Below are 20442 nucleotides of genomic sequence, written 5' to 3'. Positions count from 1 at the left end.
AGGTAAAAGTTAAAACAAAATGTGACAAAGAAGACAAAATGTAAAAAAAGAACAAGGGCGGTAAAGAGGATCACCAAAGGGATACTGCAACAGAGAGGATCAAAATGAGAAAATACTTACAGCTGTTGCAAACTGCTGCCAACCAAAAGGACCCATGGTTTACATGCAAAACAAAATTAATGGCCTGACATTTCGACCCTAGCAGAGTCTTTCTCGAAGGCTCATGACAACCCACATAAACAGGTTGAAGTTGTACAGCCTGTAACAAATAACCTATACCAAACAAGACAAAATGTAACAAAGAACAAGGGCTCAGGTAATTGCTAAGCTTTAACCTATGAAATACCCTTTCATATTCAGTGTAATATAAAACTTTTTTTGTTGTTTTTTTGTTAGCCTAATATATGCCTGGCAACAACAATGTAAAATGAGCCTAGTACATGCTAACAATGCACCTCAATATAATAAAACTCAACATTTTCTAGGGTACCATTGTGTGTCTCGTGTCCCGTGGCGTTTCGGCTGCCTCGCTCTGCACTTTTCCTCTTTTTTTTTTCAACGGGCAGTTGCATGCCTGATATTGGTGTGTATTGTCGTCAGTAGAAATTCATTGGAGCAAGTAGTCGATAGACCCTGCGTACAACACGCAATGCACCTACATGGGCCCACTATATCCACCGTTTTAGCAGTCTAAATATGCACAAAGGAAGTGACTACCAAAAAGGCAGAAATGGTAGACATGCATTGTTCGGAGGTGCATTCAGTGATGTACAAAGGGTCTATAGATTGCCTTTTACCTGGAATGCTGCCATTTTAATCCCCAGGTTTTTCCAGAAGTTGAATGACTTTGGTTCAGCGATCCAGTTCCTGGTGATGTCCAAGTGCAACGACGAAGCCTTCCAGCTTGCTCAACAGCACAACCAGATGGAGATCTATGCTGAGATAATCGGTATGTGGCTTCACTCTCTCATCCGGGCCCCGTTTCATGGCTCACCTCATTCTCATTTCATGGCTCTGCTTACCACGGAATGTGGTACATCGTGGCTGAGTAGTCTAGGGCGGTGTATTCAAATCCTGTAATTTACCGGTGCTTCTAGACAACACTGCCTACATCCTTACAGACTGTAACCCTGTTTCAGCCTCATGAGTTGCTGGCAATGTGCCCCTAGTGGCAAGTTGATTTGCAGTACTGTGCTTGATTTTGGCATGGGGTGTCCCATTTCATGTGTGGCAAACTTTCAGAAGTTATTTAAGTGAAGTAGCCCCCACCTTAAAGTTGGCTGTCTAGCTTTGTGATGTTGGGCAATATCTGATTGAATTTTTTGTATTTACTAATTTCTTGATTTTGGCATGAGGCTTCAGATTTGATGTCTAACAAACTTACAGTACACCATTGTTAACATTTTTAGATTTTAATTGATTACTAATTGATTATTTGTTTTTTTTACTTTCATCTTAACATCGCACTTGACTCAATCCCTCCCCCCCTCATCATCAATAATCATCGTCATCATCATCATCATCATTGTGATTTCCATCACCATGGTTACACATCACACAGAGGGTAACGAAGGTGAGTACAGGTCACATGATATACTAATGTGTCACGTTACATAATTAAAAAATCATTTTAGAATCTTAAAACTATCAAGTCTATGTTTTCTAATTTGTATTGTTTGTTTAATTGCTGTCCGTTTGTTTACTTCACATACATATAGTTATATATACGTTGTTTAACCATGGTTAGACCTTTATGTAGTTATCTACCGTAGCAGTTAGTATTTATTTATTCGTCTATTTAGTGCTGTATATCCTGTTTTGTTCTGTAATCTTGTAACGGGCACATCTTCCACAAGCCGCGGCTTTTAGGATGATGCCTCTCTGTGATGTGAATTTGGAAATAAATGGGCGGAAGGTATAGAAAATTGGCTGGGACTACTACTTTAGCTTATAGGATCAGGAGTCAGTTCTTGGATTGGTCTCTGGATTATTATTATTATTTTCATTATTATTCTGCGCAGGTGAAGATGCCACCCAGGAAGATTACCAGAGCATCGCGTTGTACTTTGAGAATGAGAAGAATCATCTCATGGCAGGGAAGTTCTTCCTTCTGTGCCAGCAGTACGGCCGAGCCCTCAAGCACTTCTTGAGGTGCCCCACTACGAATGAAGACAACCAGGCTGTGGAAATGGCCATCGAGACGGTAAGTTTTAAATCGTGAATCAGAGAATCAGGTGTCTCTATATAATTCTTTTCTCCGTGCCTTTGTGTCGACCTCTTCTGTTCTAATGTCCACATTTTTTATGTAATGCTTACTCACATCTTAGAAAGGACAACTTTATCTATGGGATTCAACGCACTGCATGATGAGGTATCAATGTATATTTGGGTTGCGGTAATACCATGTGTGTATCTAACTTGTTGTGCAGATTATATTCTTTTGAGAACTTGTCTTGCTTCATATTTTACTACTGCGGAGTAGATTCTGTTTGTACTTGGGTGACTTCTCTACTGCTGCAAAGTAGATTTTTGTTGGAATTCAGAGACTTCTCAGTTCTGAAAAACTGTCCTGCTGACTGGTGTTTCTGTTCAGCAGAGTGTTGGTTCGAGTCCCGGTCTTGACACTTGTGTCCCTAAGCAAGACACTTATCACTAAAATTGCTTCTCTCCACACAGAGGTAAATGGGTACCTGTGAGGGCAGAATCGGTTCTTTTTATTGATTTAGCTTAGTAGCGCATAATTTTGCACAGGCTCCCCACTCCACAGGGAGCTTTACATGGTTATAAAGGAATGAATTTAATGGCCCAGTGACCAGGGGTAATGATGTTGGAGCGCTTTTAAAAGCCCTGCGCTAGTGAAAAGCGTGATTTAAAAACCGATTATTTTTGTTACTACATGTCGTATTAACTACTACCTTTATATCTTTCCAGGTTGGTCGCGCTAAGGATGAGCAGTTAACCCATCAGCTGATTGATTACTTGATGGGAGAGACGGACGGGATGCCCAAGGATGCCAAGTACTTATTCCGTCTCTACATGGCCCTCAAGCAGCACCGGGAGGCGGCCAGGACAGCTATCATTATCGCAAGAGAAGAACAGATAGCTGGTAAGTAGTATTTGAAACTTTGCATGGTGGGAGTATAAATTGGTGAGGTTTGCGGTAGCACCATGGGTGAATCTTCTTCTAGCTCCAGCCTACACACTTCATTGAGCTAAGCCAAGCTTATCCTGTTCCTGTTCCCGCCTTTGTGCACCATTGAGCTAGGCCGCTATCAGGGCCCAATTTCATAGCGCTGCTTAGCGGACAGTTTTGTGCTTACTGTGCAATTTCTATTTCATAGCGCTGTTAGCCGTAAGCACACGAAAAGGCATGCTAACCTTCCGGTGCTTACCGAACAACGAAAATAAATGACGCCACAATGCAAATCCGCGGTAAGCACGCAACATGGCCGCCCAATTTTTCTGCTTACCTGTGAAATACGCTAGGCTTAAGCAAATTTTTCTGCTACAGTAAGCACGCAAATATGCTTACCGTTAAGCAGCGCTATGAAATTTGGCCCTGTTGGTAGAACATGCGTCCTGTGTCATCTGTTATTGTGCAATGTTTTTTACTGTGTGATTTATAACAAAAAGACATCAAATGCATTTCCTTCTGGCGTTGTTGCAGACAATAATACCTGTGAAATATTTCTTGAAATTTCACTCGGCTTCTCCTATTGAAGCAGAATAGTAAAGATTTTACTTTGTGATTGTATTCTGTGACAATTTGGATATTTTGTTTGTTGATTTGATGTCTGGTAAATTAACTGATGTCGGTGAAATCTGTTTTTCCATTTCACTTGGCTTTGATTTCACTTCATAATTTTATTCTGTGACTATTTCAATATTTTTATGTATGATTTGATATTAGGTAATTACCGTAACGCCCACGACGTCCTTCTGAGCATGTACCGTGAACTGAAGAATCAAAAGATCAAGATTCCAACTGAGATGGCGACCAATCTTATGATCCTCCATAGCTACATCTTGGTCAAGGTATTATACTTACATTTGCTGTCATGGTCGAGTGGTCTAGGGTTGTGGACTCAAGCTCTGTAGCTAATAGGCCCTAATTTCATATAGCTGCTTTAAAGGCAGTGGACACTTTTGGTAATTGTCAAAGACTACCCTTCACAGTTGGTGTATCTCAACATATGCATAAATCAACAAACCTTTGAAAATTTGAGCTCAATCGGTCATCGAACTTGCGAGATAATAATGAAAGAAAAAACCACCCTTGTCACACAAAGTTGTGTGCGTTTAGATGGTTGATTTCGAGACCTCAAGTTCTAAATCTGAGGTCTCGAAGTCAAATTCATGGAAAATTACTTCTTTCTCAAAAACTATGGCACTTCAGAGGGAGCTGTTTCTCACAATGTTTTATACTATCAACCTCTCCCCATTACTCGTCACCAAGAAAGGTTTTATGTTAATAATTATTTTGAGTAATTACCAATAGTTTCCAATGCCTTTAACATCATTAGTAACTCATCGTACAAAAATTACGATTACCAGAATAAGGTAGCCAAAATACAGTGTCTTATGTACAATTTCTGACTGGTATCCAGCTCATTACTGCTAAGCAGGGGATTTTTAAGCAGTAATTTCTGTTTTAGAAGCTCTATGAAATTGGGCCAAGAATGTGGGTTCAAATCCTTGCCTATTTATTTCCTGATATCGGTTCTGTTTGTCAAGAAACTGATCTGTGTTTCTTCCTTGATTACCAGATTCATGTGAAGCGAGGTGATCACAAGAAAGGAGCACGGATGCTGATCAGAGTCGCCAATAACATCAGCAAGTTTCCTGCTCGTAAGTCAAAACCATTTTTCATACAATTTAATTGAAGTATTTAAATTTTTTGTATTTGCAGTGGTGTCTCTTAAAATAACAAACTTATTATTTTTTCTCCCCTTTCAACCTTTGATCTTGTTGTTTGTGTTTCGAACTTCTTGTGGTCAAACAAGCCCGTTCCCTTTCATGAAAAAATAATGTTTTTAAACTGTGTTTATACTTTTATGGTGTTTATGCTATTTTAAATGTATAATGTTTTTGTTTTAGTGACGTAGGTTTTTTACTTTTTCACTGTGTGCTTTTAATCTATGATATTTAATGAACTATTTGTTTACTGATTTAATGGTTAACTGTATATTTTGCTGTGATTTCCTGTACAGCGTTTTGAGATTTTTATGTAAAACGCTAAAAGGAAAAATAATAATTATTATTATTATTTGATGTATTATTTCAGATATTGTTCCCATCCTGACCTCGACGGTGATCGAGTGCCATCGGTCAGGGCTGAAGAATTCCTCGTTTAGTTACGCGGCGATGTTGATGCGGCCGGAGTATCGAAATAAGATTGATCTCAAATACAAGAAGAAGATTGAAGCTATCGTCAGGTTAGAAAAAAAAACTGATGTGTGTTAACACTGTATACACAGTACTTTCCCGAGTCCTGTTAAAAAAGTGTCACAGGCGTATTACTCGGGTGGGATTCAAACTCACGGCCCTTGCAATTCTAGAGCAATGTCTTACCAACTAGACCACCGAGAGTGCTGTTGGCTAGAACTGCTTCTAATTTTTTTTCACAGAGCTCAGGAAAGTACGGAGTATACAGTGCTTACACACATGTATATTAACTCATTCAATTTAATTTTTCCCCATTAGAAAGCCACATAAAACATTTTTATTTTTATTTGTTTAACATGTTTTATTTAAAATGTACTGAATGGAAAACAAGATAAAACATATTTTATGTATTTGTTTAGTTGATTTAAATTTAACCACACCCCCGACTGAAAAACCAGATTGCTCTGATTTATTTTCATTTTTCCCCCACTAGAAAAACAGATAAAACAGAGATTTTTTGATACTGTTTAATTCATTTATTTTAATTTCCCCCATTGGAAAACCAGATGAAACACATAGTTTTTCATTTGTTTAATTCATGTAATCTCTTTCTTTTTTCCCTCTAGAAAACCAGATAAATCAGAGCAGGATGAAGACACGTCTCCTTGTCCGTATTGCAAATATAGCCTGGAAAACACTGAGCTTGTCTGCCCTGAGTGTAAAAACAACATTCCCTACTGTGTGGTTACAGTGAGTATTAATGATTGCCAGGCTACCCTTATATACATGGTTTTCTTGAAAAAGGAGTACCTTATTTCAAAGATATAGTTCTTGTTTAGAATGCGGTATACATTTTTTCCTTAGAAGTAAGAAAATGTTTTAATGTGATTTTATTGTTGAGAAAATAAGAATTAGCTGTTGCAAACTGCTTACCAACCAAAAGGACCTACTATGGAATAATGGGCCTGACGTTTCGACCCTAGCGAGTCTTTCTCAATGGCTCATGACAATATAGGTTATCACACAAGCGCGAGTGGAATATGGAAAAATAAAGCGCTTGTGCGTCCCATATCCAACGAGGCGAAGGCCGAGTTGGATATGGGATGCAGAAGCGCTATATTTTCCGGTTCCATATGCGCGCGTGTGATAACGTATTTATCTTCAAGCAAACTTGGCACGTGACAGAGAACACACAAGACGCAGGTAGTGATATTAGCTGTGCAATATAGGTTTTTATCAACACTCCATTCTGCGAATCTGATTGGAGGATTAGCGTGTACTTGAAGATAATTATTATTATTTTATTTAACATAACAGTACAAAACAAAATACATTGACAATATACCCTGAGATGGGCAAGGGACAACAAAAGCAAATACATACTATGATCCGTAGATCTGATCTACGTCTGAAACCAAGGCGCTCCAGGGTCATTCCATACGACTGCTACAATCGATCTTTTGACTTCCTGCACGTCCAGTCACTCCTAACTGTTTCAGACATCAAACTATCATGTACTTATATAAACATTTGGTTCGGCGCTCCTCTGAAACAGGTGTTAAAGGCAGTGGACACAATTGGTAATTACTCAAAATAATTGTTAGCATAAAACCTAATTTGGTAACGGGTAATGGGGAGCTGTTGATAGTATAAAACCTTGTGAGAAATGGCTCCCTCTGAAGTAACATAGTTTACGAGAAAGAAGTAATTTTCTACAAATTTGATTTAGTGACCTCAGATTTAGAATTTGAGGTCTGGAAATTAAGCATCTGAAAGCAAACAACTTCGTGTGACAAGGGTGTTTTTTCTTTCATTATTATCTCGCACGTTGACGACCGATTGAGCGCAAATTTTCATAGGTTATTATTTTATGTATATGTTGAGATACACTAGGTGAGAAGACTGGTCTTTGACAATTACCAATAGTGTCCACTGTCTTTAAACACAAATAATAAACTGATGTTTTTTTCTCTTCAGGGTCAACACATGGTGAGAGATGATTTCGCATCCTGTCCAAACTGTGACTTCCCTGCTCTTCATTCAGAATTCACAAGGTATGAAAAGTTATCAACAAATTTGAACAGATTTTAGTCAAGTTTTGGGCTGAGCAAAAGAAAAATTTACGAGAGAAGGACTTGACCCTGTGACCTTTGGATTAACTGTCGGCACTCTACCACCAATTGAACCTTCTAGCCATACTGCTGGCAGCTCCATATTTTGTCAATATCTTTGTGTTTATTACAATATTTGTATTGACTGTGTGTCTATTCACTATATTATACAATTGGGGAGGTAGTGCTTTCTGCTCTACCAACCAGGCTTCGGACTGATGATACCCAGTCCTACATCCGTATTGACTGAAAAAGGGGTCACCCTGTTTCAGCCCTAGAAGTATAGTGGCAACAGCCTCTGGAAAAAAAAAATTGTAGCCCACACCTTGAAGTGGCCTTCAGGCCTTGTGTGTCTGGCGACTTAAGTTTGTTGGTTGACTTAAAGTTGCGAAGTCTGTGTTTGCCCAAAAGAGTCTGTCTTGCATCTTTCCTGATAATACACCTGTCTTTTTTTATTGCAGTTTACTGGAGTCAGAGGATTCATGTCCGATGTGCTCAGAGCGAATCAAATCGGCATCGCTGAGAAAGATCAACGACCCCTCAATGTATCTTCACCCTGATGATGGAGCTGAGGAGTAGACAGGAAGCAGGAAGATAGAAAGGAGTTTGGCGGAAAAGGGGGATTTAGAGATTGAATTACAGTGACTTGTGCTTGATGGGACACAAAACATCATTGTAGTCGTTAATGGAGCAAATCAGTAGTTGTGCTCAGAGCAAATCAAATCTTTCTTATGAAGGAACGTAAATGGTCTATGTATGTTTCCACCTGCACATGAAGATGAGGTTTAAACAGAAATAGAAGGGGGGAGGGGAAAAGGGGGGGATAGGGGGAATAAGTAATGGATACGGGGGGGGGGGGGGGGACAGAAAGTAGTGTCTGAAGGGAGTCACTGATGGAAATAAAACATCACTGTAGTTTTTTCAAATCTTTCAATATTTTTCCTTAGTGAAGATAAATGATCTTACACAACACAAACTATTTTGAGGGATCGCCTAACATCACAAGGCGGGACGGCCACACTTTAAGGTGAGGGCTAAATCCAACTGCAAAGACCCAAATCAACTGGCACTCGGGTGGTGCGCTTAAACAGGGTTAACTCCCCCCCCCCCCCAAATCACAGTCCAGAAAGAGTGTAGGGATGGTATCATCCACTATAAGAGTCTGGTTGGTAGAGCAGAATGCACTACCTTCCAGACTATTTACGAAGCAATTATGGTTAAGTGCCTTGCTCAAGGGCACAAGTGTCATGACCCGGTATCAAACTCATGCTCTGCTGCTGACCACACCAGAGCTTGGGTTGTTGAACTAGATCGCTTGGCCAAGACATGCCACAAAATGTGTATTTCCACTTTTATTTCTCAGCTCCCTGGCGGAGCATACAACCCCAAAGCTGCTTAAATAAGCCCTAAAGGGTTATTCCAACACAAAACCACCTCCCTTTTATACACCTGGATTAAGAGAAGCAATTATGGTTAAGTGCCTTGCTCAGAGACCCAAGTGTCATGACCAGGATGTGAACCCACACTGCGAGGATTCAAGCTCCGATTCAAGTCAGATAAAGTAAACTTGTGCATGACGCACCAACAAACAAAATCAATCACAGCAAAAATAAAATAAAAAGGAGAAGTTGCTGTATCCTCACAAAATCTTTGTTTCATGTTTTGGTTTTAAGTGTTTTACAATTTTAAGAAACTTGCAATATTGTGAAAAATTATGTCACAGTATATAAATAGTTACTGATTAGAGTCAATCAAATTTTAATTTATTGCTGTAAACATTTCAATATTTAGTATTTGAATATTTGATGAAATACAAATGAACAACCGATTTACAGAGAGAGAGAAAAATAAATCATGTTTGGGGGCTATTTTGTTCATTTAATTTGGACAAGATCTGCTGTTGATTTCACACCAAATTTAGTTAATTTTTTCATTTTTTTTTTTTTTCATTTTTAAAATGATTCAGATTGGTTGGGCTTAGTTAAAAGAAAAAAGTGTGCCACAAAATAATCTCTTACCATCTGAAAAGAGGAAACAATTAATTCGAATGAAATCTTAGATATTGAAAGATTTTCTAGTTTTTATATCTTTAAATAAAAGTCATTAGTGTTTGGTTAGGTTGTTACTGCCAAACCCATCTGCCTTGTAACACTTCTCATCTGTATAAAAAGTATATAAATGTAAATAATTATACTTGTTCTTTCCCTGTGAGTGTTAATTAAAATGAAGACATGCTTATTTGCACTGAGATAACTTTGGTTGAATAATTTATCGTTTTTATTGTTAAGTAGGATTTGAAACTTTGCATGGTGGAAATACGATATAGAAAGGTTTGCGGTAACGCCATGTAATGACTATCTCGTAATGAGATAGGGTGGTTCTGAAAAGAACCGTTGGTTTGAGTTGGGTTTTTTTCTGAGTTGAAACCAACGGTTCTTTTCAGAACCACCCCAACCCATTAGAGATAGTTATTACATGGTGTTACCGCAAACCTTTCTATATCGTTTTTATTGTTGAGATGTTTGTGGAAACTTCCAAAGCGCTCAACTGTTTACTTACATTGTGCGATTGCACTGCGCAACGGTGTCAGAAAGTTGATTCAAAAGTTTCAATCAGACAAAAATATTTACATAATATCACTTTTTTGGAGCTAAAATAAAATGCGTAAGTGTTAAACAATTGCACTTGTGACCTGGGGTGGGGTAGTTGACTTCCAAGTTGAGGTATTTTGGATGACATAGGCATAAGAATTATGCTCAGTCGACGTTTTGGAAATTTCGCTGATGTAGGGGTATTTTAATTTGGAGGGAGAATAGTTCATTATGCACTGGGAATAAAATTGAGCAGTGGAGTTCATGAGTCAATGGATAATCCCCCCTTTCCTATTTTATTATTATTATTGGTTTATTAAAACACATTCAAACATTGCAGCTACAAGCTGAATTGAGTTTAAAATAAAGAGATTCATAAAAAATCGAAATGTTTAAAAATTACAAAAAAACCCATTAAGAATTACAATCTGTTTTTATACATTAAAAGGGCAAACTGGCTAGTGCCAGTAACAAATTAGATAAAACAAAAAAATGCACAGCAAGTCACCTTAAAGGAACAAGGCGAAGGGCTGGGGACAAAATGAAAATGAAAAGCGGTAAGACATTTGTTTTCTTTTTTTCTCGTGTATTTTGAATATTGATCATTTAGCACACTGCTATGGGAGTTTATTGAATACATTGTAGTGGGGTGCACCCTATGGGCACTTTTAACTGTGGTCGTAGTCGCTAGAGCAGAAGTCATTCGGGAGCAACAGTGCAGCGAGAGTCACGTAAATGCCTTTGGGTCATCACTGCGACATGCATCTAACGACTTGTCCACGAGTCTAGATTGCCCAGGTTATTCAAAGAACTGTGTACAATCCATTTACATTTTTTTTTCAATTGCCATTTTCGAATCCAGGCTAGCTTGGGCTTGCTTGGCCCTGCGGTTGTTTTGACAGTTGCGCGTGTTTTGTGATACGCGCTCGGGCTTTGGACGAGAATGGAGCCTGAAGCCGAATCCAGAAGCCGAAGCCGTGGTTTCGAAAATAATTATGGCCGAAGTTGCACACTACTACGAGCCTTGACATTCAAACAGACACTAGACTTGAGCAGTCTTATTTAACTCACTTTGTCATCGATGACCTTTCGAGCAAATTATTGTTTTCCTTCGAACGAAGATTTTCTGTTTTTTATCCAGAACCAACACATGCAAATTTCTAATTCTATGTATTACTTTGATTATGAAACTCGGTGACAACGGTAAAAGTAATTACAGAAGAATAAAAACAAATAATGAAAAAAAAATTGTAAAATGTTGTGTTTTGGACACATTTTTAACTTAAAGACAATGGACACTATTGGTAATTGCCAAAGACCAGTCTTCTCTCTTGGTGTATCTCAACATATGCATCAAGTTACAAACCTGTGAACATTTGAGCTCGATCCGTCGTCGAAGTTGCGAGATAATAATGAAAGAAAAAAAAAACACCCTTGTCACATGAAGGTGTGTGCTTTCAGATGCTTGATTTCGAGACCTCAAGTTCTAAATCTGAGGTCTCGAAATCAAATTCGTGGAAAATTACTTCTTTCTCGAAAACCAATAGTGTCCACCGCCTTTAAAACGACGACCAATAGTCGCCCTGAGAGCTAGGAGCCATTCATTGCTTGAAAATCCCATTGAAAATCCATAAGTATTGTTATCATAAGCAGCCATATGTCAGTAATAAGAACTTCTTTGAAGAAAATATATATCCTGGATTCTACGGCTGTCTTGGTTGCTCGTATAACCTAAGGGAAATCCTAACAGGTAATACAAAAGACTGTCCGTGATTTTACACACCTTTTTTTTCTCTCTCAACCATCGTTATTAAGAACCAATCACACACAACGAATTTGAATTGTCAGGGAGAGGAGAGGGTCTGCGTGCAGTTCGTGCGTGCTGTGGAGAGATACACTCGACGGGAGAATTGTGCCGACAGGGCGTCTTGAATTCAAGCGAGGAACTGGATTAGGTGAGCAAATGGTTACAGTTTTGGAATTATATTATTAACTTGCTGATGCTTTTTGTTGTTGAAGCACATTGAAGTTAATTATTGGAGAGACATTTTGCGATGCAATGTTTACCTTTTGTACAGCCGGGCGTGGTAAGATTTTGATTACTCTGTTTATAGAGTTTATATACTTTAATTGTAGTGCTTATGCTGCCGCTGGTTAAGAAAGTAATATTTTTTAAGGTACAATTTGTTTCTTCTTTTGTACATTTCAAGTCTCTTCACAACAGAGGAACTCTTAAAATAATATTATTGGCTTTTCATCTGCTACAGCCACGAGAAAGCCTCCACTTCCTCAGCGAACGGTTAGACAATAGAACCCCGTTTTTATTTGTTTTTATTAATAAATTATATGTTTTTAATAGTTAGGATGCAAATGTGATTATTAGACCAACATACTTAAGCGAGGTCTATGAACAGAATGAAGGCCAAAGAAGACTTCTTATGAGCTAAATGATTGCTCATTGCACTGTAAAAAATATCCGTAATATTTACGGCACTTTACCTGGCACCCTCTAGCTGCCAGGTAAAGTGTCGTAAATTTTACATTGGAAGTTTTGTAAATTGTGCCTTAAAGGGGTAGTTTGCAAAGCTTCTACTGTGAAATTTACGGCACTTTACTTGGCTGTGTAGAGCTCAGAGTTAATAGACAAATATAACAGACAACACGACTGTGGTATTACAAGAGGAAGTTATTCATTCGTACGGCATTTAAACATCCCTCCTTACGTTAGTTTACATTGTACCCCGGGAAATTGCAGCAAACACCGGGAAAGTGTGAAACGAACATGGTGTTGTCGGTGGGGCTAAAACATCCACACGAAAGACAATAGATTTAAAGGCACGTGACACTATCGGTAATTACTCAAAATACCTGTAAGCATAAAAACTTACTTTGTAACGAGCAATGGAAAGCTGTTGATAGTATAATACATTGCGAGAAAACGGCTCCCTGTGAAGTAACGTATTTTTGAGAAAGTAGTAATTTCTCATCACTAAAATATTTGAATTGAATTCGAGTTCAATTGAATTCAAGGCATCTCAAGCACACCACTTGTGCGACAAGGATGTTTTTTCCTTCCATTATTCTCGCGTAAATTCGACGACCAACTTAGTTCAAATTTTCACAGGTTCGTTATTTTATGCATATGTTCATATACACCAAGTAAGAAAACTGGTCTTTGACAATTACCAAAGGTGTCCAGTGCCTTTAAGGTTTTAAGGAATTCGTTGTATTTAGTGTGAACAGGGACGGACGTGATCGACAAAAACCGATCGCCGGTCACCATAGGGCCATTCCATATACCGCCGTTCATAAAGGCCACCCTGGCAAAACACTTTTGGTCGCGTACGAGTGAAATCCCCAGTGAATTTGTTTCCCGAAATGAACTTTGCTTTCACGGGAAATATTTCAATTGGAATCAATGAAGCCTCCACGCTTAGGGAGTCCTCAAACAGGTGAAGCACTCCCTTGCTCAGGACAATGAACATCTGTGTAAATAACGGACAAAGGTGTGCAATTCCTACTTCTGATGCTGCTGATTGTGATTTTCGAAAAAAAAATTATCAAAACTTTTCCTGACCCCAAAATTAAAAAGGATCTTTTGGAGTCTGAACGAAATATGCTGCTCCCAAATTGTTCGACTATCGATCAGAGCTCGGATTCGAAATACAGCGTAATAGGCTACACTGTAAAAAAGATCCGTAAAGTTTACAGCACATTATCTGGCAGCTAGGGTGGCAGGTAAAGTGCCGTAAATTTAACGGTGGAAGTTTTGTAAATTGTGCCTTGAAGGGGTATTTTGCACTGTGAAAGTTACGCCACTTTACCTGGCACCCTAGCTGCCAGGTAAGTGCTATAAGTTTTACGGATATATATTTTTTAAGTGTATAGTGTTACAGCACATAGTACGTACATGAGTATCTTGCAAGTATAACCAAACTGGTCAAGTAGGTCTACGTGTATCAGTCAAAATGCAAATTGTGTACTGAAGATCTACTTCGTATGATGCCACCTTATTTAGAGCATGTATGTTATTTTGTAATTTCTCATAATCATGGCCAATAGACGACAGTAAACCTTCGTCTGGATATAACTATGTAAAGAGGTTCTGTCAGTACATTCTGAAGTCAAGAAACGCATTTCTGCTTTGAGTTTCTTTGTTTCGCTGTCCTTGTAGAACGTTCAAATACGTAATCTGGCCATTCCCAGAATCTGCTATAATGAGAGTCGACTTTATTCGTGTTAATGACGTACGGTATTCGTTTCAATTTTAAACGATCACGCAATCAAAGAATGAAGAAAACAACATTTACTAACAAAGTGACAAAACCACTTCTAACACCTTTAATTGAAATTAGGTACGTTGTCAGCTCATACATATTTTAATATTTCCATTGTCTTAACCACATCGCACACACAGGTCATATGCCATGATATCCTAAGCTGGAGGGGGTGTCAATCACCATGGGATTGTGGTATGATTAGAAGGGGCAGGACAAAACTCTGACAGTGTCAATTTAAGTACTAAATTGATCTGTCAGATGTTAATGGTAGACAAAACCAAATGATAAAACTCAACTAACTATTAGCATGATTAAATTAAACAAGACAATACCCGAAGATGTCAACAACACACTTAGGTAAAAAAGACGAAGAAGAAAAAAAAAAGGATGCTAAATGCAAGACGAATTCGGAAATAATTTTTCAGTTTGCGACAGTCCTTGCTGCAGGGTTTTAATAAACGCTCAAATACCGGTAAAACGCTTCTCAGATTTAAACTTTGAGGCATACAAACTGATATCTTTACCAACCACAATACTTCTTAAAATTAAATGTTTCTCTAAGTGTTTTATACTTTATGAAAGCTGGTGTAGGCTTCTACCCAAAATTTTATAATTGCCATTAATTTTAAAAGTGATCACCAAACGTATACCTCTCCTTTAACATTACAAACTTATTATATCGGGTGATGGGTTATCAAAGCTCGACCCATAACAATCAATAAGTGAGTTGGTTATCTGAAGTTTTTACTACAAGTCTGTAATAATTGTCAAACTTGCACCTGTCAATGCCGAAGATTGAATATCAATAAACATTGCTCGTCCCTTTCCAGGTTTAATTGCCCCGTGGAAAGTGTGTGACGTCATTGTCGTCATGACTCGACTTGCCCTCGTCTGGATTGTCACCGGTAAGTTTTCACTAGAGCCCGGTTCATACTTCCTGCGAATGTGAATGTGATACTAATTTTGACGTCACAGCCACGTTTTTGCAGTAAATGTTTCGCAGGAGTTGAGCACATTCCAAATCTTGCGAATTATTCGTTGCAAGTTTGTGACGTCAAAATTCGTATCGTATTTACATTCGCAGAAAATATGACTCTTGCTATATTTTTGCTAATATTTCATTTCAAGTAATAAACCACAACGACTGAATGGATAAATTGTTAAAGTAACACGTTGCATTGAGTCGGACGAGTTGGTCTATAAAAAGCGTTTGTAACCGTTTGTTTTAAAATGCATACGGTTAGAAAGATGTTTTAAAAGTAGAATACAATGATCCACACAAATTTGCCCCGAAATTGTGCGGTTTTCCTTTTATTTTGCGAACTAACACGGTCGGCCATTTATGGGAGTCAAAAATTTGACTCCCATTAATGGCCGACCGTGTTAGTCGACGAGGTAAAATTAAACCCGTGCAATTTCAAGGCATGTTTGTGTGGATCATTGTATTCTACTTTAACAACATCTTTCTACCCATATGTATATTATAACAAACGGTTACAAACGCTTTTCCAAGACCAATTTGACCGATCCAAGGCAACGTGTTCCTTTAAAGAATTTAGCACGTCTTCGGAGGTTGGTTCAAATCCCGCCCTAGCCAGTCTGTTTTTGTTCAACCTCAAATTATTTAGAAGTATACCCAGTCAGTTTCCATTTACCTGATATTTGAAGAAAAAAAAGTTGCTGGCTGCCACTTCCAATGTTGTATTGTAAACTTGGGTGTGATCTCTGGCTACATGAAGTTACAGGTTGTATGGCTTAGTTCTGACTGGCACCCCTGAACAAAGATATTGACAAAATAGGGAGACCGCCAACATAGGGCTAGATAGCTCAGTTGGTAGCGCACCGGCGCGTTAATCTGGAGTTCACATCAGGTTCAAGCGCCACCCTAGTACATTTTTCATTACCAACCCCAGCATACTTCATTTCCTACATGGTCTTCGCATCCGGTGCTTGGTAGACACACACACGTGGGGAAAAAAATCCACTACTGTGACATACGTACAAACTTGATGGCGCCGTCCAAATCAACGAACTGTTGACTTGAGATTGACATTAAACCGTAATAATCACTGAGCTTTCAGATAGGATTTACCATTCTTTTGAAAGTATTTATTGACCTTACTTCTGTGGCTTGTTTTGAACAAACATTTTGCAAGACAAAGCAAGACAACTGCATCGACGTTGTCCCCCTTTTTCAGCAGTGTACAGCTTTGCTGTGGTTGGTGCTCAGAAGACAAATGATCTAATGTGTTACAACTGCTCCCATTCGTACGCACAAGGGGTGGACGTGGGAGAGATGAATTGCAAGGACCCTTTTGCCAATAATGGGATCAATAAGATTAAATGCAACGGCTTGTGTGTGGTAAGTTGACGTAATTTAGTCTAAAAGTTTTTAAAATTTTGATTTAAAATCCTGACAAATCGCTGAATTGACTATAGTTCTCCTGCTCATGAACTTCAGTATAACTGAACGGTAGGGAGCTTGGCTCCACGAATTAATATTAACACTGAGTCCTTATATAGCTTTTCATCACAACCGATGGGCACCTCAAAGTGCTATATTGTTTATAGCGATGGTGAGTATGCGGAGCTACAGTTTTGAAGTATGAGACCTTCCCTTTCCATAGCAATGTATTGTGGAGCCACTAAACGCCGGGGCGAGCCTTCTCTTAAAGACACTAGACATTATTGGTAATTGTCAAAGACCAGACTTCTCACTTGGAGTATCTTAATATAATGCATTGTAACAAACCTGTGAAAATTTAAGCTCAATTGGTCGTCGAAGTTGCGAGATAACTACGTAAGAAAAAGACACCCTTGTCACACCAACTTGTGGGCTTTTAGATGCTTGATTTCGAGACCTCAAAATCCAATCTGAGGCCTCGAAATCAAGTTCGTGGAAAATTATTTCTTTCTCCGAAAACTACGTCATTTCATCAGAGGGAGCCGTTTATCACAATGTTTTGTTCTATTTTAATAGAACAAAACATTGTGATAAACGGCTAAAACCTCTCCCCATTACTCGTTTACCAAGTAAGTTTTTATGCCAATAATTACTGTGAGTAATTACCAAGCGTTTATTTACCGAAAAAAGCACAAGGTTAATTTACGTGTGCATTACACAGCACACGGGACCAACGGCTTTACGTCCCATCCAAAGGACACACAATTGATAAAGTGTTAAGACCGGGCGCAATTTTTTCTGCAGTTTAAATTTGCCACCCTGAAAATGTTCATGACTTTCTTTTAAGTAGGCCTATTCCCTTTTATGGATCGATTACAAAAAACTAATTGAAAAGCACTACAACGGTGGCAATTAAAAAGTGCAGTAAAAAATGCGACCGGAACTCAATCCACGCTCCTCTAATGTGGAACACCAAAGCTTGAGTCCGGTGTTCTTATCCGCTTGGTCACGAAACGATATGGGAAGATGATTTTAACAAAATAATTTAAATTCATGGCCACACGTTAAGTTTACGCGAATTTCAATTTAAGCGCTCCACAACAGAGTGCGCCACCAAGATGTCATTTTTGTCAGTTCATGGTTAGGGTTTACCTTTGAAAACAAAGACGTATCCGTGGCGGCTGTTATAGCTATCGGCTATGATATTGCTAAGTGTGTTGGTAAGGATCGTCTAATTTGCTTCATTCCATGATGACGCGGCAATTCTTAAGCCGAGTCGTAGCTGCCACACCTCGGACACGACAATTAATTCCTGGATAAAGGCGAATATAACAGAAACTCTTTAGTGTGCCATTGACTATCAGCTTCATTTAGGCCCTACGTGCTTTGTGTTATAGTTAGTCTTAATTGGCGAAACACTAATTATTTATTTATTTCCAGGCAAACGGTACATACAAAGAATAGGCAATAGAAAATAAGACTACACGGCGAACAAGCCTGCGGATAACCAAACAACAACAAAAATCACTATCTAAAGGTGCAACATTTCTGTCTCATTATGCTGGCTCTGAGGGACTGTCCCCGTCTACGAAACTGGATTAAAAACAGCCTGAACATCTGACGTCACACTTCAAGGCTCGTGAACAACGCCAGTGACCTGCCTCCAGACCGGCTTGTACATTCACCTTTGACCTACATTCATTCCACATAGAAATACGCAGTCAAATTCTATCGCAGACGTGATAGGTGTACTGTTTGGGCATCTATGGAAAGCTAAAGGCACCGCACGTTTTATCCAAATCGTTGTATCCAATGGAGCCACTGGATCTTTGTAGCTGGTACCTGTCTTTATGCTTGCGGATTAAGACAAGAGCACAGTCTAGATTAAAAACAGCTCCTTTTGAGACAGATGTTTGTGTGCCACAGATATCTCTTCGTCACTAACTTGTGTTGTGATATCGTGACTAAAACAAAATGAACGTCACCAATCGATACTAGTTTGTTGGATACAGTAGAATTGATCTTCAATTTTTTTCTCTCGTTAACATAGCATGATCGTCTAACGTCACACTTTGAGTGCTAATGAATAATGACAGATACCAGCTGGACAGATGTTGCAACATGTACCTTTGACCTAGGGGCCTACACATTTACATGTACATAGTGCATAAATCAACGCTACTTGATGTACAACAATTAAGCACACACTGTCTGCAGACGATCGGAAGTGCACGCTGACAAACTATTCACTTTGGACCAATCACACCACGTTTATCCAATGTATCATTGGATCCAATGCAATCATTGTGCCTGTAAGACTATTGCATGTCTTTACAGGGCACCAGTCTAATGTTAAACATTTTTGTCCTGTAAGCTGAAGTAATAGTCCCAGCCGATGTTCACTTTCCGCCCATAGGTACAAGTTAAAAAGCAGGACAGTCCTTTTCATAACTGAGAAGTCGTCCAAAACCCGAAAATCTACGCCGCGGTTGTATAGCATATAGCAAAACCGTTCTCTTAACGTACAAGTCTACCTGAAAAGTAGACACACACATTCTTCCTCCATGCATGGTGTTACCGCAAACCCAAAAATATATAATTCTTGTTCTCTCTTTCATTTTCAGAAACACACTTTAGAGGGCGACGTTCCTACCATCTCTCGAAACTGCCACACTCTCCAAGAGGGCGACTGTGTCGAATTAGACCGCTTCAAGCTCAGTTACGGTGGCTTTCTCAGCCAGCACTGTTGCCGCAACAATCTCTGCAACAGCGCAGGCGCCATGACATTCAACCTTTTTATACTCGGAGCTGTGGTATTGGTCGGCTTATTTGTCTGTATTGACCTTTCATAGTGCGGCCGTTTTGTTTTTCATCCAATCCAAATCGCTGTAAACCAAACAGCGGCTTTAGACAAATAGTCTGGATCAACTAATGAAAGTTAGCATACATTACTGTGATTGGATACGGGGAACATGACCAATAAGGTGACAGCAGGGTAAAGTAATGTTGTTCCCGATGCTGCTATTTTGGCTTTCTGCTGTTGATATCAGAGGATACAAACTATAGGCTTGAAAAGAATATGATGCAGCAATGAATCGCTATTACTATTGAACATGGAACACATGAAGGTGTGTTCTTTAAGTTTGAACACTTTGCCACGACTTATGTCATGAGAAAGCAGATATTTAAATGGGTGTCATAAAATTGAAAAATGCAGTTTGAAGATTGCCATATAATAAAAGTTGCAGTTGTACTGATATTTGTAAAATCACTTATAAAAAGACTGTATCCGAAATGGCTGCTTCAGCTACGACTCTTGCCAAAGATGTTGCTGAGGATGTCCTATACCTCAACGCATAATGACGCAGACATCTAGCCGTAGCCGTAGCCGTAGCCGTAGTCGTAGCCGTAGCCATAGCCGTAGCCGCGAACTCGGGCACACCCTACATTTCCTTTAGAAAGTAGTGTTGACTCTGAAAAGAGCTGTTTCTAACATATTGCATAAATTGTTTAGCTTGTCTTCAGGAGAACTAAAGCCCGGTTCATACTTCCTGCGAATGCAAATGCGATACGAATGTTGACGTCACAAATTCGCAACGAAAAATTCGCAGCAGTTCAACTTTGGGTAACTCACTTGCGAATATCGCTGCGAAAGGAGGGTTGTGACCTCA

General features: G+C 39.0%; 2 protein-coding genes across 5 annotated transcripts in view; both read left to right on the top strand.

The window, feature by feature from the left end:
* The window catches only part of LOC139936028 (WD repeat-containing protein 19-like), a 37334-nt gene extending 29038 nt beyond the window's left edge, over positions 1–8296 (top strand). For 2 of the 4 annotated variants that reach the window (XM_071930736.1, XM_071930734.1), the window contains 10 exons: positions 825–949; positions 1562–1573; positions 2022–2203; positions 2932–3106; positions 3911–4035; positions 4767–4848; positions 5285–5435; positions 6012–6135; positions 7363–7439; positions 7958–8296. In XM_071930736.1, coding sequence (XP_071786837.1) covers positions 825–949; positions 1562–1573; positions 2022–2203; positions 2932–3106; positions 3911–4035; positions 4767–4848; positions 5285–5435; positions 6012–6135; positions 7363–7439; positions 7958–8075 — 1171 coding nt within the window. In that variant the 3' untranslated portion in view covers positions 8076–8296. The remainder of the gene's footprint in view (positions 1–824; positions 950–1561; positions 1574–2021; positions 2204–2931; positions 3107–3910; positions 4036–4766; positions 4849–5284; positions 5436–6011; positions 6136–7362; positions 7440–7957) is intronic. The other 2 variants (XM_071930737.1, XM_071930735.1) reach the window with 1 other exon arrangement.
* A 3557-nt stretch (positions 8297–11853) lies between these two features.
* LOC139936718 (uncharacterized) lies at positions 11854–19878 on the top strand. The gene is made up of 4 exons (XM_071931604.1): positions 11854–12042; positions 15198–15272; positions 16566–16729; positions 19396–19878. Exons 2-4 carry the CDS (start codon positions 15239–15241, stop codon positions 19621–19623), a joined length of 426 nt encoding a protein of 141 aa, XP_071787705.1. The 5' UTR covers positions 11854–12042; positions 15198–15238; the 3' UTR covers positions 19624–19878.
* The last annotated feature ends 564 nt before the right edge of the window (positions 19879–20442 follow it).

Source organism: Asterias amurensis, chromosome 4 (assembly GCF_032118995.1).
Source record: "Asterias amurensis chromosome 4, ASM3211899v1".
NCBI classification, from domain to species: Eukaryota; Metazoa; Echinodermata; class Asteroidea; order Forcipulatida; family Asteriidae; genus Asterias; species Asterias amurensis.
This window is presented reverse-complemented; position numbering and strand designations above follow the sequence as displayed.

What these genes read in the sequence shown, in the direction of transcription:
- LOC139936718 (XM_071931604.1), top strand. Translation starts at nt 15,239, where the DNA reads ATGACTCGACTTGCCCTCGTCTGGATTGTCACCG. An exon ending in CCTCGTCTGGATTGTCACCG is followed by an intron (nt 15,273 to 16,565) that starts GTAAGTTTTCAC and finishes CCCCTTTTTCAG; the next exon opens with CAGTGTACAGCTTTGCTGTG. An exon ending in AATGCAACGGCTTGTGTGTG is followed by an intron (nt 16,730 to 19,395) that starts GTAAGTTGACGT and finishes TTTCATTTTCAG; the next exon opens with AAACACACTTTAGAGGGCGA.